The sequence below is a fragment of the Carassius gibelio genome, chromosome A16, assembly GCF_023724105.1.
Source record: "Carassius gibelio isolate Cgi1373 ecotype wild population from Czech Republic chromosome A16, carGib1.2-hapl.c, whole genome shotgun sequence".
NCBI lineage: Eukaryota > Metazoa > Chordata > Actinopteri > Cypriniformes > Cyprinidae > Carassius > Carassius gibelio.
The window spans coordinates 20,836,939-20,860,578 of NC_068386.1; the positions used below are offsets into that span (position 1 = coordinate 20,836,939).

The 23,640-nt window shown below is 35.3% G+C and overlaps 2 protein-coding genes across 2 annotated transcripts in view; both read left to right on the forward strand.

Moving 5' to 3' along the window:
• The window catches only part of znf407 (zinc finger protein 407), a 45,231-nt gene extending 23,861 nt beyond the window's left edge, over positions 1–21,370 (forward strand). The window contains exons 4-9 of the mRNA XM_052617534.1: positions 6,155–6,229; positions 10,415–10,581; positions 12,803–12,886; positions 13,163–13,283; positions 14,813–14,991; positions 19,596–21,370. Coding sequence (XP_052473494.1) covers positions 6,155–6,229; positions 10,415–10,581; positions 12,803–12,886; positions 13,163–13,283; positions 14,813–14,991; positions 19,596–20,407 — 1,438 coding nt within the window. The 3' untranslated portion in view covers positions 20,408–21,370. The remainder of the gene's footprint in view (positions 1–6,154; positions 6,230–10,414; positions 10,582–12,802; positions 12,887–13,162; positions 13,284–14,812; positions 14,992–19,595) is intronic.
• A 490-nt stretch (positions 21,371–21,860) lies between these two features.
• LOC128030056 (zinc finger protein 236) overlaps positions 21,861–23,640 on the forward strand; it is a 39,810-nt gene continuing 38,030 nt past the window's right edge. The window contains exon 1 of the mRNA XM_052617532.1: positions 21,861–22,009. Within this exon, the coding sequence (XP_052473492.1) occupies positions 21,958–22,009 (52 nt within the window). The 5' untranslated portion in view covers positions 21,861–21,957. The remainder of the gene's footprint in view (positions 22,010–23,640) is intronic.

The window sequence follows — 23,640 nt, forward strand, 5'->3', positions numbered from 1 at the left end:
GTTCTTGGACCTCTTCTCTTCTCTGTCTACATGGCATCATTAGGTTCTGTCATTCCGAAACATGGCTTTTCATACCACTGCTATGCTGATGACACTCAACTCTACCTCTCATTCCATCCTGATGATCCGACGGTAGCTATTCGCATCTCAGCTTGTCTAACAGACATTTCTTCCTGGATGATGGACCATCACCTTCAACTCAACCTTGCCAAGACAGAGCTGCTTGTTATTCTAGCAAACCCATCGTTCCATCACAATTTCACCATCAAGTTAGGCACTTCAACCATAACTCCTTCAAAAACAGCTAGAAGCCTTTGAGTTATGATTGATGATCAGCTGACTTTCTCAGACCACATTGCTAAAACTGTCCGATCCTGCAGATTTGCTTTATTCAACATCAAGAAGATCAAGCCCTTTCTTTCGGAACATGCTGCACAACTCCTTGTTCAAGCTCTTGTTCTGTCCAGGCTGGACTATTGCAATGCCCTCTTGGCAGGTCTTCCAGCCAATTCTATCAAACCTTTACAATAAATTCAGAACGCGGCAGCAAGATACATTTTTAATGAGCCAAAACAAATACACGTCACACCAATTTGCACTGGCTTCCAATAGCTGCTCGCATAAAATTCAAGGCATTGATGTTTGCCTACAAAACTACCACTGGCTCTGCACCCATTTACTTAAATGTGTTACTTCAGACTTATGAGCCCTCTAGAAGCTTGCGTTCTGCAAGTGAAAGTCGCTTGATTGTGCCATCCCAAAGAAGCACAAAGGCACTTTTACAGACTTTTAAATTAAATGTTCCCTCCTGGTGGAATGACCTTCCCAACTCAATCCGAGCAGCTGAGTCCTTAGCCATCTTCAAGAATCGGCTTAAAACACATCTCATCCATCTTTATTTAACCCTCTAACTTCACTCAATATTCTAATTCTATTCTTAAAAAATCTAACTACCTTTCTAATCTTTTTGTATTCTATTTTCCTTTTCATTTATTATGCAATTATATATATGTGTGTATGTTTAAAGACCTCTAACTAGCTTGATTTATTCTTTTTTTTTTATTCTGTTTTCTTTTTATTTATTACATTATTTAAAATCCCATGCTACGTGTACTGTGTTAACCTAACTGAGACTTGTTATAGCACTTATATATCATTGGTCTTTTTGTTGTTTTTGATTGCTTCCACTGTCTTCATCTGTAAGTCGCTTTGGATAAAAGCGTCTGCTAAATGAATAAATGTAAATGTAATGTAAATGTAAATGATTTAAGTAAACCTAATGTATCTGAAACAATGAGTTTAATTCGTATCTCTTTTGTATTTGTCATATTATCTTATTCTGCTTTTTTTTTATTTATTATAAATTATTAAATATACATGAACAACTAACATTTTTTAAGTTGCTACCTTTTCACTGCTATTGAAGGGATAGTTCACCCAAAAATGAAAATTGTCATAGTTTATTCAAGTTTTTCCAAATTCAATCATTGATTCAAATTTATCATAGAGTACATAGAAAATAACTACCAAAATAAATGTTGGTAACTGCAGTTTGACTAAAAGACAAAGATAAAGATAAAGACTAAGACTAATTCAAAAAATCCCTGTCAAAATTAACACTGCACAAGACTTGTCATTTTGGAGATCCTCTGACCCAGTCTTTCTATTCATCATTATTTGGTCCTTGTCAGAATTCGGTTGACTGTTTTAACTGCTTCCAACCCATGAAATTCAAGTACTTAATGTTAATGTGCTGCCTAATATATGCTACCCTTTGACAGGAGCCACTGTGACAATATAATCATTATTATTAACTTCATTATAATAACAATATTATCAGTGTTATTTACTATTTTGGTAAACCAGCTGCAATTCGATGCAGGTCTTGCAAACAAACTATTACAGAAGGATATTGAGCCGACAGCAGTAAGTGTTACACCGGGGCGACACCAGGCAGGACCATTCTAAGGGCTGTCTACATTGAATGCATCAAAGAGATTGTTGGAAATCCATTTATCCTGCTTATCAGAAGTAGCGCAAATGCTTGGCGTACTTCAGAAATAGAATGACGTGCCACTTCCAGTGTAGTGTAGACCGCATTATTGATTGTAATAGGTTCAATTATCTTTTATATATATCACAATGAATTGTGTACAATGAATATCTTGCTCTCATTGTGTTTGCACTGTGTTGGCTATGATGAAAGCATTCATGAGAGTGCCGAAGTCAGGCTGCAGTGGTGAGATCCTTGCATTTGTGCACTCACAGACATGACAGTGATCGTATACAGTGTAATATTTTCAGCTGTAATGGTACAAACGTAGTAAGAGTTTCACATGTAATATTTATTTCATATGCAGGGTTATTTCCCATTCATCAGAGGCATATACACTGAAGTCTTAAAAGAGACACACCCTTTTAAACTAAACGTAACAATCAATGGATTAAAATCAGGTTAATAAATGGCCTTTTGTTAAAAATCCTACTAATATTTTGAGCAAATGTAAAAAACCCTTTACTATCGAAGTGCTGTTTTCACCTTTGTTTCTGGCTGTTTATATTTGGTGGAGCACAATCAATCAGACTTTACATGAGGGCACTTTTAATCATCCCTAATTATTTCAAATAATCCCTTAATTTAAAAAAACAAATGCCTTTTTATGCTTAAACCTTTTTTTCCACGCGAGCATCAGAATTTAAATTGGAGTTTTATGACAGCAAAGATTGCCTGGATCATGTTTAATCCCTTCTGATTCATGCTGTTGCATAAATCACGTTCTAAGTGAGAATAAAAATATTCCTGATCAATATGTAATCCTCACTGGACACAGACTAAGGATGTGCATTAACAATTTAGACAGTTTAATGACAGTAATTGCTGTATTTAAATGTGTGTGTCTGTGTGTGTATATATATATATATATATATATATATATATATATATATATATATATAATATAATATAATATAATATAATATAATATAATATAATATAATATAAAATAAAATAATATAAAATATATATATTGAAGGTTTTACACTTTGGGTGAATGTATAAAGTTTAGGGTTAGGGCTGAAAAAATGCCCTACAATGCAGGGAATGAGGAGAGGGTGGTATATTATTTTTCACGTTTTTGTGTTCAATCACATAGTGGTGTATGATTTAATTACAGCATTGATAAAACACAGCTCCCCCACAATTTTAGCAGTCATACATCCCTATAGATGGATAAACTTCACTGTGGGAACCAGACACTTCTCACTCTACTCCTCCTCTAGCAGTGTCATAGCATTTTGGATGCTGTAAGATCGTGAATGACTTGTAGATGTATGGATTCCCAGTAATCTATATTTTGTAAATACTAAATGCAGCTGGGAAAAGGCTAAATGATTTCTTTCTCCTTTTGTGCGTTTCACTTCTGCACATTGTATCTTACTGCTTGAGGTGAAACAGTCAAAAAAAAAAAAAAAAACACTTGTCATGAAAGTAAAGATTATTTCAGGAACCATGTCACAAGTCCATTGTTTTTATTTCTGTGTTACTATTGATATTACTACTACATGCTATTCATCTTGTATCATTGTGCAAAAAAATAAGTCTCCTAAAAACAATGCTTTAGAAGCAAAATTGAGTCATGAGGCATTTCTGTGTAGTCCTATGTGCTTGTTCTCCATGTATTGGTGTGGGTTTCCTCCAGGTATTCCTGTTTTCCCCACAATCCAAAAACATGCAGGTTAGGTGAATTGGGGACTCAAAATTGCCCATACAAATGTGGCCTTTAAGACTGCATGTTTTTCCGCGTAGTAGCACCCAATTCGTCACGCATGAGCACTGCTCCCTGCAGGCACGCTTCTTAGCATTTAAATCAATTTGTCAGTAGCTAGACCAGATTAGACTGCTCTTGGCCACTTCAGCTTGGAAATGGTTTGTCTTGAATCGTTATTTAAATATGCCTAGGCTTATGGATTGTTGTATTGTATATTAAACAGAATAACTTGAATTCTCTGGAAGTCTGATAATTTGTTAACTGCACGTTTGTTCAGAGAAAACAAAATATCCACAATAAAATATGAAAAACAATAATGGATGCAGACATTTTAGTTTGTGTATAAAAATCCATTTACAAATGATAAAATGAGTGTAATACAGCATATTTTTTTATTGCTATGTAAAAAGGTAGTTTATTGCTCCCAGGAATTAACAAGACTAGGAGAAATGCAATATAAAGTAATAATACTAAAGAGAAGTTCACATATGTGAGATATAAAGTTATAACCGCAGAATTGGCAGTGTACATACATATTCAAGCCAGTGACAGGAGTGTTTTACTGTTTAATGTGCTTAAAAGATGCACAGCTTACATTTCATTATTTTACATCTCACATTTTATACACTCTGTAAATGTTTTAAATAAAGATGGCATGCGTGTATGTTAAACAAACAAAAAATGCAATAATTAAGACTAAAAGATGCATTTTGATCAAATATTTGTTATTGACATGCAATTTACCCAAGGAAAGTTATTTATAAGTAATAGCTAGAAAAGCTAGAAAATGACAAAACATTGACATAACTTCAAGCATCAAGTGACATAAATACAGCAACAGAATACACAGAATCAGCAAACAGTAAGAGAAACAAAAAAAAAGGATTGATATCGGCATCAATTCACATGTACCATATTATCAGCAGATGTGGGAAATGTTCAAAATGTTTTCTTAGAAGCTATTTGAGATGCCTTTGTGTTTCAAGGATGTTTGGATTGCAGAAACAGCGCTTCTGTTTTCCAAAGGCTTGTCACGATCTCTCAAGAATAATCTGGGCAAAGTATAAAAAAAAAAAAAGATGTAAAAAATCTATGCAAAAATGTGGGTAATTATGCTGGACATTATCAGACAAAATATCTGATCTCTAATAGGTATTTTATGTAATCATTACTGTTATTTTAATTCATATGAGAACTTGTGCATGCTAATATATATATATATATATATATATATATATATATATATATATATATATTACAGATTTTTGCATCTTTGATTTTTTACATTTTGTTTTTAAGTGCGGTTGTAATGTTTGTAACAGTTTAATAATTATTATGTCTTTCCTAGGGCGCCGGAAACACTTAAGATGGCCCTGTGCCTAGTCATTTGTCTTCACATCAAAACGCCCTCTTGTCAAATTAAGCTATTTTAGGAGAATAATTGGATTTTTCATTTTAGATTTATTGTCTTTCACGGCCACTGTCTTACAAAGTCATTGTTTCGGTAGTACATTTCCTTTACATGGTTTTTAGTACTTTACAACCCATTTATGAATTGTTTTACATACCAATTATATAATAAATGCAACGTGTTTTCATATAATAAATCTAATTACTACCGAAATGTGCCTTGAATAATCAGTGTTCAAATGCAAGTGTCAAACATGTAAAAATACTTTTGATAACGGAGCAATTAATATTTTCTTGCATTGCGGTGGAACACACATATTGCTTGACACACTATGGCTTGTCTGTGTTTAATGTGCTCTGCTGCTTGTTGCAATACTCTTCTGAGAGAGATTCACAAAGCCGCTTACAAGCAAGTCATCAGTTCCAGTTCTTGACATGAGAATGAATGGAACATGACTGCCCCCTACTGGCCTTGTCTTTCTTTTTGCTTTGTAAGCTCCAAAGATGGTTATTTCAGACAAAGAGCTTTTTTTTCTTTTCTTTTTTTCTTTTTTTTATGCTCAAAAAGTATAAACTTGTCAGTGTTTTGCTTCTGGTGCTACTTCAGCTACACTCATATTGAAGCTGAATGTGTTGAAAGGATGACAGGGCCGAATTTCATAGTGGGATTGTGGTTACTGCGTGGTTATTGTGGTTTACTCTTTCCTGGAAAATTCTCACCAGCATGCATTCACTGTAACAGTGTGGGTTGAGTGCGTAAATTAATAATAAAATAAATCTCTTAAACCGTAATCTCACAGGCAGACAGCACAAGTAATACTGAGATATTTGGATTAGAAGACAGATCATTAAAACAGTACACAGACACACATCTTTAATAACAAAATATTAATAAATAATGGTTTACAAAAAAATGTAATTATTTGTGTCCAGATTTTTATTTATGTCCATACATTTTTCATATCCATATGTTCCAGATGGGCATTTGTGATGAAGAAACATCTCAACACTCATCTGCTGGGGAAGCATGGACTGGGTCAGCCCAAAGAGAGGTTCTGAACTGCACTGAACACACACACTTCTATATCATATTACTTTGTAACAGTTTCCACAACAGATTGCATTTGTTAACATTTGTTAATGCATTACATACTAACAGTGAACAATATCTTTAAACAGCAATAGTATAAAAAAGTATAATGATTCTTATATGTATAAGGGGTACCTACTTTTTATGTGGGTTACAGTTAAAATATTTACATAAAGCCTTCGTATACATGTGTTAGAAAACTAGGCCACGCCTCCTAATGTTTCCATTGAAACATGGCCACCAGTATTCAATCAAAATTCAGTGGCTGGCCACTGATGTCAAATCCGAATGACCTACTGTTACGAAAATTTATACATTGATACATCATGTGAAAACTTGTGTGAGTGTGTGTGTGACCTTTGGCTAATCTGGCCCGGTTTCCCCCACTCTTCAACAGCACACACACACTCAGATTGTGGATGTTATTATAATTTAATTTCCTGCACACAGAGCAGAGGAAAGGAGAGAATAGTGAGTAATTTTAAGATACAACACCGCTCCATCCACAGCTGTTCTCTCTAGCTCTGCTGCTCTCAATATAACCATAAACACCACTTATTCACATTAAGTTGCGTTTAACAAAATTAAAACTAATTCTGACATTTAATAATTTCTCTAGGAAATTATACAGACTTTGCCAATACAATATGGCTTTGCTTTCTTTCCTTTTTTTCTTCATTTTAATGTTTTGTGATCGTATAATGCATTTTCACGATCAATTAAGAATGATATGAATAGAATGAGAACGTATAATGCGTTGAATACAAGATAATCATCCACTTTGTTAAATGTAGTATGAAATAATTTCAGTAAAAAAGCTAATTAAGTGCTCCACAAAACACAGTTTGCATTAAACGTTTGCTAAACACTGTACATTCTTAAATACTATATGACAAACTATTTCCTGCACACAGAGCAGAGGAAAAGAGAGAACAGTGAGTCATGTAAAGATCCAACACAGCTTCATCCACAGCTGTTCTCTCTAGTTCTGCTGCAGATCATTCTATCTTAGCCAGCCGCGCAGCCAATAGGAAGCGTGATCACATTACAGCAGGATTAATTTAAAGAACCCTCAACTTTAATATTTATCCCGTTACATGTGTACCAATGTTTGTGAAAATTGGTCACAGGGTGCTTATTTGGAATTATTTAAGCCCTAAACAAGTGTACATCTAAATATTATCCTTGTCTAAAATATTATCCTTCATTTTAGTCATGTTGTTTTTTTTGTTTTGTTTTTTTCATTTAGCAGGTATAGGCCAGATAATAGATCTAGTTTTTTGGGTGTGACCCATAATGACTAATTGGCCTATATCTTGTGATTGCACCATCCAAATATAACTAAACTTGGTGTACATGAACACTGGGAGATTCTGATGAAACAATCATAGTGCAAATGTTATCAAAGAAATTGGAATGTGACATACACTCAGATCCCACAACATCCATTTGACATATTCTTTGACAACTGCTTGGATCTCAATCATTGCTGCTTAAAACTGAAGATGACAATCAGTCACACACAGCTGTTTACATCACGCTCTTGCGTTTATATTTTTTGGTGCGTCAATGAATGAAATAACTTCACATATGAACCAAAGATCTGCACTTAAACTTTTTAAAATCTGCTAGTACATTTTGTTTTACCTTCATTACCACATGGGAAACACAAACGTATCGGCTCTTTTCTTTCTTCAGTGTGTTACATAGTTTCATTGCTCCACCTAGTTATTAAACCATTCAGTTGACGTTATCATCTACAAAAATATGTTCAATAATATCCACATTAACACATTACATTTTTATAAATGTTTTATAAATTTTATTAATAATTAGGGCCGGGACTCGATTAAAAAAATTAATCTAATTAATTAGAGGCTTTGTAATTAATTAATCGAAATTAATCGCATTTTAATCGCATATAAATATTCGACCTGAAAACAGTGAGAAGTAATTTTTTTTCACATGGATTTATAGTATACCATTGAATAATGACTGAATACATAAGCTTAAGCAACAAAATATTGTTTATTTTTGTTCAACCAAGTCTAGCAGACCAGTGCAATTTTTGCCATAAAGTGTAGCAATAGCATATTTAGAAACAATTTAGAAATAGTACATTTCAGAAACTCAGGAAGCTTATAGGTGCTGGAACCTTCTGTAAAGAGTTTTTTTAAGTAAAACACAATACTGTCAAGTACATTCAGAACATTGGAAACCCTGACTATTAGAAAACATCTCTCTGCTGCTTCAGAGGCCATAACATACTAAGTCCAACTCTCAATAACCTTGGCCAAAACAATAAAGAGTTCAACATAAACTGTTGCACCAACAAAATAATATATAGTTCAATATAAAGTGTAAAGTCCACGCTAGCTGCTATATGTTTTGCGTTGAGGTGATACTTGAGGCTCGATGTGCTGCTGCGGTGATATGCGAACGCTAGTTGGTGCTTCAGTATAATCGGTCCGCCGAAACAAATCCAGTGAGAAACGTTCCGCGGTGCAAAAATAAGTTATTAAAAATGCAGGAATTTTTTTTTCTGTAATTAATTAATCTTAGTTAACGCGTTATTTTTTGTGTAATTAATTAATCTCAATTAACGCGTTAAAGTCCCGGCCCTATTAATAACATATATCAAACATGATGTAACTCTAATTGCAATAGAAATCACATATTTTTACAATATAACAAACAAAACGCCAGTATGAATCACCACAAATAAATTACTAACCATTAGGTGTGTAACGATACACATATTTACATTGAACCGTTCGGTACAAGGCTTTTGGTTCCGTACGCATTACAAACCGAAAGATTTCTTGGATTAATCCTATTACCGTATTTTTCGGACTATAAGTCGCACCTAAGTATAATTCGCATCAGTCCAAAAATACGTCATGACTAGGAAAAAAACATATACAAGTCGCACTGGACTATAAACCGCATTTATTTAGAATCAAGAACCAACTGAAAATATTACCGTCTACAGTCGTGAGAGACTAGAGGAGCACTGAGCAGCATAGAGCGCCCTCTCGCGGCTGTAAACGGTAATGTTTTCTCTTGGCTTATTTCTCTTGGTTCATGTCAAATTAATTTTGATAAATAAGTTGCACCTGACTATAAGTCGCAGGACCAGCTAAACTATGAAAAAAAGTGTGACCTTATAGTCCGGAAAATACGGTACATTGGAAAATTAATTAATGAGGGTGATGGCAAGAGAGTGGTGGATTAATAAAAACACCAGTATGTCGCATCTGCTATTTGAGGCTACATCAGCGGGAATACTTCAAAGTCATGATGTTAGTTTTACTAAAAAAAAAAATCAAGGCAATTTCTCTGGCATTTCTTTGTTTTTGCTGTATCGAAAATGTACTTAACCGTGAGACCAATGTGTCGTATCAAAGCGAACTGTGAATTTTATGAACCGTTACAGCCCTAATAATCATAATGGAAGGTTCAGTAACTAAAATCATCAGAAAATATATCGTCATACACGATAATCGTGGTAATGATTTGAGTTTATAAATCCAAAATGCTTTTCGTTTTAAAAATTCTCTATTTATATTGCCTCCTCTACGTGATCCTACAACTTTCACTGTGCTATACATTCTAATGGTTTAATATCATGTCCTGGTTCATTAAAATGTTTTTCTTGGCATCTAATGCTAGATTTATGCTCACTAATTTGTAATTTCAATTGATGCAATGATTTTCCAAAATAAATCTTTAGACAGGGACAAGACCACATTGCGAGTAGAGCAGCTAATACAAGATGTAATTTTGCAACATTTCTTTGTTACTGGACATATAATGAATAAATATAAGAAATTTGATATATGTTATTAAATAAAGAAAAAAATAGTACTAATGTGGATATTATTGAATATTTGTATAAATTGCACTTGTATTTAGAGCTATAACATATCAATTAAACTGTTACACACTGAAGAAGGCATAGTGCTGAAAGGTTTGTGTAAAAAATGACATAAAATAAGTATTAAGAGCAACAGTACATAACCATGAAATTACTTTGCATAGATTACATTTAAAAAAAATATATGAACAAATAAATTAAAGGACATCTCAGCTTTTACATTGAATGTCGCAGTGCAGTGGTTCATTGGTTAATGTTCTCTTTAACTAGAAAGTTCGAGTGTGAGCTGTGTGAGCGGAGCTTCAGTGAGAAATGGGCGCTGAATAACCACATGAAGCTGCACACAGGAGACAAACCGTACAAGTGTGAATGGCCCTCATGTCATTATGCCTTCCTGACTCTGTCTGCTATGAAGGACCATCACAGGACACACACAGGTACAAACACCTCAGAAAATACACTGATTTCTGCTGAGGCTGGTGGGCAAAGATTTCTAGAGCATTTATACAATCTTTTTATTAATTTTTAATTTTTATTTTTTATTCACTGATTAACCATCATTCCCAGGTGACTTGTTGTCTTTAAGTTTGTTAATTATAATGAAGTACTTCATTTAAAGATATCTCTTGGTGACACATTTTCATAGCAGGCACACTTATCGTTTTTGCAACCTCTTTATTAGAATCTAAGATTAACTGTACATTAATCTATTTTTCCTCATAAGAATACAGTTCTTCATTTAATTTTGCCATATATCTTGATATTTCCATCAAATTTCCTGTTAACTGTCCCTTCATTTGGCCATGGATCTTCTTTACTTTTTTCTCTGTTGAAAAAAAAAAAAAGACACTTTTTCAAATAAAGTCTCCCTTTGCTTTATATTTATATTTCATCTAAATGTAGTTGTGATCATTTATTTTTTCTCTTTTTAATCTAAACTGCAATTTCCAGAGCGCTTTAACATTTCACAAATAATTTCATCCTTATTTTCTCGTCTGTGTTTTGCTGTTTCTTTTTCTCTCCTCATGGCAGCGGCTTTGATTTAATGCTTCATTAATTCCCAATTTACCCCGAAATTATTTGTTGAATTTGCCTCATTCCGAAGGTCTATAATGATATTTTCTGAATCGTCTCGGAACTGCACATCTGTCAGTGTGTTCTGGTTCATTTTCCAGTACGTAATTATTTTTTTACATTATCTTCTAATTATCTTCAGATTTTGTGGTTTATTGATCGAAAAATAGCTTTGTGAATTGTGATCTGTAAGAACATAAGGTTCTGTAAAGACATCTTTAACATAATTCACTAAATGTTTTGAAATGAACCAGTAATCTTCATGGGACTGTTGAGTAAGGTTTCATTTACACCCATGTGAACTCAATTTTATCTGGATACTTATATCTCTATATATCAATTAAGTCAAAGGCAGAACATCAATTCAATTCTGGAAGAACAGAGCTGAAATATTTATTTTGGTGAATGTCTATGCAACTAAATTTAGCTCACAAGTTTTTTTTTTTTTTTTTTTTTTTTTTTCAAAGACCAGATAAAAAAAAAAAAAAATTGTAGAAAAGTTTAGCAAAGCAAAGTTGTTTTGGCTGCTCTATATGACATCCACATAGTTAAAAATAAAAAGTCACTTTCCTAATATTAGGATCCTTTAGAAGGTAATTACTTTTAGTCCAGTGATCCTGTTGTACCAATTCATCTGTCTGTCTGTGTAACGTGTGAGTGGGCAGGGATAAAAAGGCAATAATGCAGATTTAGGCTTTAATCTTATGCTGATGTATTCATTTCTATTATGTAATAAAAACTCTGAAGTAGAAAATGAGCCGTTTTGGCAGCTTGGTTTCAGTCAAAGCTGTTTTGGGGCTTTTTGAGAACATTTTGAGTTCCAAAACTTAATGTTTTTATAGTATAATGACCTCTAATGTCTTACTATAATTCAAATTCTAATGTCAAATTCTGACCACCTTAAATGAAATGCATCTAGAAGGAAGGGAGAGAAATAAAACCGACTCAGGAGATCAATGTCACAACTGGGAAAAAGAACATGCAAACCATGTATCCAGCGAAAATGAAAATCTCAGAATAATCTACTGATTATATTGATTAATGTTGATATATATATATATATATATATATATATATATATATATATATATATATATATATATATATATATATATATATATATATATATATATATATAATAGTTTTTTTGTGTGTATATATCATTATGCCTGACTTTAATAGCCATAAATGAACAATGGCTAATTTCTCTTCAGATCTTGTTAGTAAGGAAACAGAAATTCTGTTTGAACAAACAAGTGTATTCTATGACAAAGATTTTATATTATGTACGGTGCAAGACAGTGGTGCACTTGCAAACAGAGCCCGAACATACACTCTTCTGTTATTTATTATTGTTTGATTGTTGCGTCTTGTATGGAAAGGCATAAAAGGTTCGTCTGAAATTGCATACGGTCTGATTAGTTGCTAGATTTGAAAAGGAACTATCTTTGCAACCAAAGTAAAAAAAAAAATGTCATTGCATTGTTCAGCAACAAGATAATTTCAAGTGTGTATGTGTAAATCGTGTGTAAGTCAACTTCTTAATCTTTACAGTGCTATTTATCCATGGCTTTTCTGTTTCAGGAGAGAAGTCTTTCCTGTGTGATCTCTGCGGATTTGCTGGTGGAACTCGTCATGCCCTGACTAAACATAGGCGCCAGCACACAGGTACACACCAGGGTTATGCACAGTCAGAATTAAATTGAGACTGCGCTTTCTTATATTTCAGTTTAGTTCCTGAATTAGAATTGGGCAAACAGGATGCAGAATTGCAATTCGAATTTGGATGTAAAGAAGCAGAATTAAAACTAATCAAAATGTATCTTTTCAAAATTGCAAATACAAATCATTTATAACTAAGCAAAGTCTGTCAGGGCATACCTTTTAAAGGTCTTGTAAATCAGTGGCGTTTCATTGTCTCATTCTAATTCATTTGCTCTGCAGGTGAACGACCATTCAAGTGTCAGCTGTGCAATTTTGCCTCAACCACCCAGTCCCATCTGACGCGCCACAAACGTGTGCATACAGGCGAGAAGCCCTATCGCTGCCCTTGGTGTGACTACAGGTACAACAAACTCGGCTCACTCTTTTTTTGTTGTTATGAACAAAAACATCCTTCTCTGCTGTCCTGGATGCTTCAGGACTGATTAGCTCAGGGGTCTGCGACCTTCAACATCAGAAGAACCATTTTGGCCCCTTTTCCACCGAATAAATTTTACGTAGAGCCAAAAAAAACTTTTTGATCCCTAATATGAAGCGAACACAGCATATATCTCAACTTTTATATTCAGTTATGTTACAGGGAAGGAGCGTAGCAATCATTTCCGAAGTGAGGGGGACAGAATTGTCAAATGTAATAATAATAATATCTAGTTATGTATGCAAAATTACATTATAAAATGCAATTAGTTATTATTAATAGTTAATGTCTTTTAAATAACCTGCAATTTGTATTCTATAATATTTTTGATATGTTTTCCTAATGACAATTTTATGATTACAGTTGGACTTCATACTACAAACAGATTTTCCATTTTTAGCACAGAATATGGCAGAAAATATATTTTATGCTTTTGTACTGTAAAAAATGTTATGTATTGAAAGTTAGCGATGTATCATTCAATACTTTATTTATTACTTGGAGGAGACTTGAAAAACACATAAATCACATATTTTCTTAATGTTTCATCAGTTATGGTTCATGCTTAATATCCAGCTTTCCCCATATTAGGGATTTCCTGGCATGTCAAAAGTTCTTACTACTCCTATGAGTCCGTTTTGGACTTTCAGCTCGAGAGCGCCCTCCAGCTTAGAGTAGCTATGAATATAACGCACTGCATTAAGAGTGTTGAGCGCTCCATAATGTTCACATCGTTTTGGATCTTGAATAAATCTAGCTTTATTCACACTGGCCCTTGAAAACGTCTACGTGAACACATTTGCCCGGGGAAAAAAAGAGCAGGGGAAGATCAAATAAAATAGTTTAATAGTTTCAATAGTTTTTGCTATTGTACCAAGGACTGAGAAATTTTACCAGTACTGTTACCGCTTGCTGAAATGTTGTTACTGTGACAGCACTAGTTTGTAGTATTGTGAGAGTACCGAATTGTGTATTGAACCTTTATTCAAATACCTTTAATTTTTACACACTCAATCATTTGTTTTTTACTATGAAACAGGTTCTGAAACCTAGAAACCCTGACTAGGGAATGCTAGGAGAACAGAAAACTAAACCATTAACTACAAGAACAGACAAAGAACAGAACGGAACGGGAATATAAACATACCTAAGATAATGAGGGTTAAAATGAGGCACAGGTGGAACACAATCTTGATCAAAAGTGTCAGTAATGACATTTTAGATTTATACTTCAAATAAATGCAGTTTCTATTCCTCAACAAATCATGGGGGGATCATAATGGTTTTCCACAAAAATATCAAGCAGCAAAAATGGTTTTATACATTTATATTCATCATATTATTGAATAATAATAATGATGATGCTGTCAAGTTCTTCCCTGGCTTCCTGTTTTGTTGAACATTTTTTGATTGTTGTTTGGATTTTGCATAGAATGTGTACCTTCTTTTATCAGATCTAACTGTGCAGAGAATATCCGAAAACACATCCTGCACACAGGCAAACATGAAGGGGTGAAGATGTATAACTGTCCCAAGTGCAGCTATGCCACCAATGCCCCGATGGACTTCAGAAATCATCTCAAAGAGACTCACCCTGACATTGAGAACCCAGACCTGGCTTACCTACATGCAGGTACCACGTCTGTCTTGAGATTTCCCTGTCTTGTTCTTAATAAAATAAAAGGAGCGATTAAGCTATGTGAACAAACCCTGAGCCTTCTCTTTCCCATCAGTGTCCCACAGATAGCGAGGTTATTATAGTTAACTGAACTTAAAATAAAACTTAAATGAAATTCCAAAAAAAGAAAATTAACTGAAATGCTCATGTCATATGCTGTGTCCGAAATCACTCACTCACTTTTGCAACAGCTCCAAGTCTCACACGCAGTGTTTGTCACCATCCGAATCTGTTCACTCACTCATTCACTAATCCCTATATAGTGAATGACAGTTGAGTGCACTGTATCAGGAAGGAGTGAACAAATAAGTGAACAGATTCGGATGGTGAAAAACTGTGCGTGAGACTTGGAGCTGTTGCAAAATATGTTCTTTTATACTACATGTGCCTTATTTTAGAAAATAATATTAAGAGCAATAACACTTAAAAATGACTTTATATTGTAAATAGACATAATTCCCCATCAGCTTTGTGTTTACATACAGTATTGTTCAAAATAATAGCAGTACAATGTGACTAACCAGAATAATCAAGGTTTTTCGTATATTTTTTTATTGCTACGTGGCAAACAAGTTACCAGTAGGTTCAGTAGATTCTCAGAAAACAAATGAGACCCAGCATTCATGATATGCACGCTCTTAAGGCTGTGCAATTGGGCAATTAGTTGAATTAGTTGAAAGGGGTGTGTTCAAAAAAATATCAGTGTGGCATTCAATCACTGAGGTCATCAATTTTGTGAAGAAACAGGTGTGAATCAGGTGGCCCCTATTTAAGGATGAAGCCAACACTTGTTGAACATGCATTTGAAAGCTGAGGAAAATGGGTTGTTCAAGACATTGTTCAGAAGAACAGCGTACTTTGATTAAAAAGTTGATTAGAGAGGGGAAAACCTATAAAGAGGTGCAAAAAATGATAGGCTGTTCAGCTAAAATGATCTCCAATGCCTTAAAATGGAGAGCAAAACCAGAGAGACGTGGAAGAAAACGGAAGACAACCATCAAAATGGATAGAAGAATAACCAGAATGGCAAAGGCTCAGCCAATGATCACCTCCAGGATGATCAAAGACAGTCTGGAGTTACCTGTAAGTACTGTGACAGTTAGAAGACGTCTGTGTGAAGCTAATCTATTTTCAAGAATCCCCCGCAAAGTCCCTCTGTTAAAAAAAAGGCATGTGCAGAAGAGGTTACAATTTGCCAAAGAACACATCAACTGGCCTAAAGAGAAATGGAGGAACATTTTGTGGACTGATGAGAGTAAAATTGTTCTTTTTGGGTCCAAGGGCCACAGGCAGTTTGTGAGACGACCCCCAAACTCTGAATTCAAGCCACAGTACACAGTGAAGACAGTGAAGCATGGAGGTGCAAGCATCATGATATGGGCATGTTTCTCCTACTATGGTGTTGGGCCTATTTATCGCATACCAGGGATCATGGATCAGTTTGCATATGTTAAAATACTTGAAGAGGTCATGTTGCCCTATGCTGAAGAGGACATGCCCTTGAAATGGTTGTTTCAACAAGACAATGACCCAAAACACACTAGTAAACGGGCAAAGTCTTGGTTCCAAACCAACAAAATTAATGTTATGGAGTGGCCAGCCCAATCTCCAGACCTTAATCCAATTGAGAACTTGTGGGGTGATATCAAAAATGCTGTTTCTGAAGCAAAACCAAGAAATGTGAATGAATTGTGGAATGTTGTTAAAGAATCATGGAGTGGAATAACAGCTGAGAGGTGCCACAAGTTGGTTGACTCCATGCCACACAGATGTCAAGCAGTTTTAAAAAACTGTGGTCATACAACTAAATATTAGTTTAGTGATTCACAGGATTGCTAAATCCCAGAAAAAAAAAATGTTTGTACAAAATAGTTTTGAGTTTGTACAGTCAAAGGTAGACACTGCTATTTTTTTGAACACACCCCTTTCAACTAATTGCCCAATTGCACAGCCTTAAGAGCGTGCATATCATGAATGCTGGGTCTTGTTTGTTTTCTGACAATCTACTGAACCTACTGGTAACTTGTTTGCCACGTAGCAATAAAAAATATACTAAAAACCTTGATTATTCTGGTTAGTCACATTGTACTGCTATTATTTTGAACAATACTGTATATGATATGTTTCTAATTTGTTTTGTACTGCTTTTATGTACATAATAATTAAAGGGGGGGTGAAATGCTCGTTTTCACTCAATATCCTGTTAATCTTGAGTACATATAGAGTAGTACTACATCCTTCATAAATCCAAAAAGTCTTTAGTTTTATTATATTCATAAGAGAAAGATAGTCTGTACCGATTTTTCCCGGAAAAACACGACCGGCTGGAGGCGTGACGTGTGGGCGGAGCTAAAGAATCACGAGCGCGAATAGGCTTTTGCGTTGAGAGCATGTGGAAGCTGTGACATTACCGTGAGGAAAAACCCATCATTCAAAACAAACCATTGCTTACAGTCAGATTCAGCCATTTATTTATTTTCCAGAATCAGATCCAGAGGCTGAAACTGAACGAAAGCAGCAGCAGCAACGATTCGCTCCGAGCGGGGCTCGAACCCGGGTCTCTGGCATGGGAGGGGACGCACTAACAAGGAGGCAGAGATATTTGAAGCAGTTTTACTCACCGCCTGCAGTTCCAACACACGATCGTGACCCTTTTTCCTTGGGATTGCATCATCCTTAAGACATAAACAATACGCAAATCCGTCGTCAAACTGGGCCTTGTGAAAAAGCATCTTCGAAATGCAGGGAACAAACAAAAACACTTGCACAACTCCGTTGATGCTCTGTAAAAATAAACTCCATCCACTGGTCCCTTAATGCTGTTTTTTTTGGTAATCTGTGCAGTGTTGTCTTGCCCTGGCAACCAAAAACACACTTCTTTTGTGACTTTTCGCGACGCTCTCTCTCTGATCAGTGAATCGCTCTGATCAGTGAAATGTCTGTGCTCAGCCTCGCTATACGGGAGCGTGCGCTCTTCTGGCAGAAGTGCCCTTATAAGGAAATTCCGCTCCATCTAACGTCACACAGAGCCATACTCCAAAAAAACTTTCCGAAACTTGTGACAAACTGGAAGGAGTATTTTGGGAACAAAAATACTCCTTCAAACGTACAAATTAATTTTTGAAACTTTGTCCATGTTTAGCATGGGAATCCAACTCTTTAACAGTGTAAAAAAACTCAGTATGCATGAAATAGCATTTCACCCCCCCTTTAAATACTATTAAAATTCTTAAATGGACATTAACACGTTCATAATTTTATGTATTTGTTATTTTTAGTGTCTTGACACTCTCCCGAGCAGCGTTTTGAGCTCAGATAAGATATTAGGTCATAGAGCGCCCTCGGGCTTTTTTTTTTATATGTGTGTGTATATATATATATATATATATATATATATATATATATATATATATATATATATATATATATATATATATATATATATATATATATATATATATATATATATATATACCAAATTAGCATAATTGTTGTAAGTTAACAACATGCCACCTCAGTAAATTAGTAAAATATTAAACTTAGTTATTGCCCGAATAACATTTTAATATGAATAATTGTATGAAATAAACGTTAAAGCAGAAATAATAAAGATGTAAACGGCTTCTCTCATTCAAACTTGCTGGCTGCCGCTCTCGCTTCCAGCTCGTCGGTTTTCCGCATTGGATTGTGGGAAATAGTACTTCAGCGAGTGTTCATCGGTTGTACACTCGAAATCAGAATGAATTGTGGGTAAAAAGTAGTGGACGAATGTAGGGGATGAAGTCATTCACTCAGAATTCGAACAGCACTACAAAATGCCTGACACCCGATATAGTGCACTATATAGTGGATAGGGAGCGGTTTTGGACACACCCTTAGTTTACAAGTAACTAAAACAAAATTGGAATTATACTCAAATGTTTTCAATATTCATTTTTTATACTTTGGTCTACCGTTTTTGTGTGATTTTGACATAACTTTGTGTTTATTTGACAATTGACAAAAGTGTTAATTTGCATAAGGATACACACAAAAACTGTATGTTTTTGCTTCCACTCAAAACAAAAGGGCATTTGCGGGTAAAAAGGGCATTTTGAGTATTTGAAGCTGAAGCAGGCAAGACTTCTTGTACATCTTGTTAAAGTAGGACCTTTTTAACAATGACAATGAAAAGGTCAAAGAATACATCATGATACTTGCTAAAACTGGCAGTATATTGATCCTTTTGTGCCTTTTTTCAGTACTTACAGACAGATCAGTCTCTTATAAATGAGCTACAAAAAAGAGGTGTGCATTTCTATGAGACTCCCACAGGATCTGATGCAAATTATTGTGGTGCAGCATCGATCTTAAATCGCTGCGTGGTGGAGGGAGGATACCGATGTGTGCACTAGAAACGGAAAAAAAAAGAGAAAAAGAGAAAGAAATGACTTGTGGGACTAGTAATGAAATAAATGTTACTCAAATTGACTTTGTTTAAAGGTTCAGTATTATGCTACAAATATAAATGGTTGACAGGAAATGTTTTTTTTTTTTACTCTCTCCCTTGTTTGTGGCAGGAATCGTGTCCAAGTCCTTCGAGTGTCGTCTGAAGGGACAAGGGGCGACCTTTGTCCAGGCAGACTCCACTTTCACCCCTGAGGAGGGTGAACTGGGTTCTGAGGCTGTTCAGCAGGTCATCATCATTCAGGGCTACGGTGGTGGAGAAGTGACCATCGATCAGACCCTGGAGGAGTCGGCCGCTGCCACTCTACAGACCCTTGCTATGTCTAGTCAGCTGGCTGGAGTCCTGCACATCACGGAGGACGGGCAGCTCATCACATCTGGACAGGAAGTGTCCACAGTGACAGGAGGGCAGACCACTCAGTACGTCCTGGTGGAGTCTTCCGGAGAGACCGTAGGAGAAGTAAGACAGGAAGGGGAGGAGGCTGTGCACAGTGTGTCCGAGTCTTCCTCTGCTCTGGATGCTTTGCTTTGTGCCGTGACAGAGTTGGGTCAGCACGGCTGCGCTGGAGAGGGAGAGATCACCACCACCACAGTGTCCGAGCATGTGCCAGAAGAGAAGTGTGAAGGCCGGAGCTCTCAGACGCAGGGACCAAGTGAAGAACAGGTGTACGAGGAGAGGGCAGAAGTGGTGGCTCAGGTGATGAGCTCGAGTCACGAGCACACATCTGAGGAAATGCAGGAGGTGCTGCAGTTTGCTGCCAGTCAGCTGATGATGAAGGAGGGTCTCACTCAGGTTATCGTCAATGGCGAGGGGACACATTACATAGTCACACAGCTGGACGACTCTACCCTGCACGTCGAGGGCACTGTAGAGGACCCCTCCGGACAGGAGACGATAGTTTACTCCCAAATTAGTCCTGAATGAGGTGAAGGTGAGAGGTTGAGAGTAGATTTTCTTGAATTTGAAATCCAGTGTCAGGTGACTTTCTTTTTTCTTCGGGTCAAAGTGAAACATATGTCAAAAGCAAGCTTTTTGGGATCGATTGCTGTGGTTTTTTGATTGCTTATTACATATTCAACAAAACAATTGTGAAATGAACTCTTTCTATGTAAACAATGCTTTATATCCTTTTACTAAAGACTAACCAAAAACCTATTAAAAAATATAAATGATAAGATTACTAATGAAAACCTTGATAAACATTCACCTTCAGTTTCATGTCTGTAGTTTGGTTTTGAAATTCAAATATTTGAAATATTTTAGTTTAGGATTCAGGATCGAAGACTTAACAAAACTCCATTAATTACCATAAACTGCTTGAATGAAAAATGCATATTTATAACCTGCTTGTGATTTGTTTTTATTATTATTTTGATTTTTTTTAAATGTGAACTTCTGAATATATTTCCCAGTACATTTATGATTTAAAAGTTTCTTTTTGAGAGTTTGAGTCCTGTAAATAAAGAACTGACCAGTTTGTTGGCACATTTGTTTGTTTCAGGTAAATTTTAGGTATGTTAAAAAAAGACATGGGTACTCGCAATAAAACATCTGGCCAGCTTTCAACACATATATGATTAATGTGACAGCTGCAACTCACAATACTGAGAAAAGGGGGAGAAAACAGCGGATGTGTTTATTAAGATACAGAACAGTAGTAGTATATGTTTAGTGTCAGCTAGGCCTGGGGTAAAGCTGAATGAACGTTGTTTTAAGGAAGCCTAAATAGTTCAATATGAAGGACGTAGAAATTGGTCTGGGTAAATTAGCATCTGTTTAAGAAGATTAAGAAATATTTAAGAACGTGTAAATGTTTTATGTTGTTGATATTTTTGCTTTTCATATTATGTTATAATAAATAATAATAAACACAATATTTCCATACAATTCTGGAATATTCTTAACATCTGTTGGCATAAACATTTTTTATATAATTGTGCTCCTATATGCTTATGTGATAATTTGTTATTAATGACCATAATGTGTGATGTGGATGTGATTTGCCTTAGGATCTCTCTATCTATATATATTTTTCCCCCTAAAAATAAACATTATTTAGAAAAATCCCAATTTAAGAAAAATAATAAATATGGGTATCTTTAAAATAACGACAAATAAATGTGTCCAACAGTGTGGGTGTCAAATCAAATGTAAAGCAGGTGTTTTAAATGTATTAAATCAAATATAGCCCATTTGTCCAGTACATTCACTTTATTATTATTTTTTTTTTGTTCATAAAATGCAGATGTTACATTTATTGCTATTGTGAATATATAAATGTCATTCTTGTCCGATGGTGAACACAGACGCCAGCAGTGCTCAGAGTTTCAGAGACTTGTGTATCAGTGAATGTCCTGTAGATGTCGCGTCCTCCAGTGTGAGATGTAGCGCTGCTGCTGTCTCGGCTCACTCAAATCGGTCGCCATTTTGAAATCCAAATCGCTCACATTACACCCGCTCTGTAAACTGGAACTATGCCGCGGGGCCGGCCGCGAAAACAAAGGATTAAAGATGACAACGAAATCGGTAAAGTCAACCGCAGTCACACAAATAAAAACTTCACACTATAAACTATTTGCTTACGTGCATAGTGCATGACGAAAAGGCAACAGAAGGTTAGAGAAAATCATTTGAAGCGTGTGTATATAGTCCCCGGATATAGTATTGCGGGTGTGTGAGCGTGTGTGTGTCTTTAGTGTTTTGTGATTGCGGCGGAATGATATTAATAACACGGTCGTGTGCTGGAGAATGCGTCGCTGGAGCAGTTCAATTCAGATTGTACTCGACTAACGTTACACCAGCTCAGCTCATAGGTTTAATTAAAGTACATTTTGGGCTGCTTGGCGTCGTTGCTAATGTTAGCTAATGCTTCCGTATATTTGCAAGGAGGGGGTAGAACTTGTCGGGCAGTTATGTAAAATATGATTATACGCTATTTTGGGGGTTTTATGTACCGATACAGTGATGCTGCTATGTTATATACAATTTACACCGTGTTTTAAATCGGTCTGGTTTTCGCTATTGTTTAGTTGTTCTTCTGGTTTTAAGTTACTAGCTGCCAAAACGTCACTAAAAAAGTTAGACCAGTTCAATCCATCTCGGTGGTCGGCCAAAACGACCAAAACTGGTTTAATGGTTTACTCCTGTTGTGAATTCACGGTATCATGGTACTTTTATGTTGGTCTGTAAGTTACCTGTTATTGGTTTAGGAAACCGCCCAGCTCTCATTGTTTGAAGCTGCTATTAAAAGTTTATATAATATAACGTTATTTTCACAGCCTGGCTCTAAAAAGTTTACAAAACGTTTTATAAAATGAATTGAAAGGTGTATATACATACATACTAAAGATGCAGAAGCTCTGTTACAGTTATTTTATTCAAAATTTTTTAGTTGATCTCTGGATTAAACTATTTTACTCCGAATTAGCAAGGAGGTAGAATGTGCAAACTTTCATCGATATTTGAAGGCAGCTTGCAGAGCTAAAATTGTACAACTTTGAACAGGATGATTGGGGTAAATTGTGCTTATTTTATCTTCTGGGAAACAACTAAATGTCTTCTGAAAGGCATTAATAAATATATAGCCTAACTGATATCTAAAATTCTAAAAACAGGCTGGGGATGGGTATTTTTGTCTGTTTTCCCATAGATGAAAAGAACATCTACATGGAATAATTAATCCAATATCATTTACAGTAATATCCATTTCTGTTTGAGCTGAAGCTGAGAAGTGAAAGAGTATTTGGTAGACTGAAGGCATTTGCTGCAACAAATGCATCATATTAGACTAAGCAGAAACACACAACATGAATGTACTGTACTATTACGATGTTTATAATGTGAATGCACTTGATTGTGGTAGTCAGAATGTGTAATTTTGCAGTTGGTTCAATTGATTAGTCCAAACCAGAGTTTGATTGCTCCCCCTACACTGACCAAAATTAATATCTTGGTATTTTGGGGCTAAATGGTAGAATGCAATATATCTGTATTTCCTATAAAGTGGACTAAACATTTAGTTGCAAGTCAAAGCCACATGAAATGTCACTCTAATTTTAATTTTAAACATTATATGATCGAAATAAAATGGAATGAGGTTTTTCTCCCCGTTTAAAAATATAGAGCACAATATATAAACAAAAATACACACACACAAA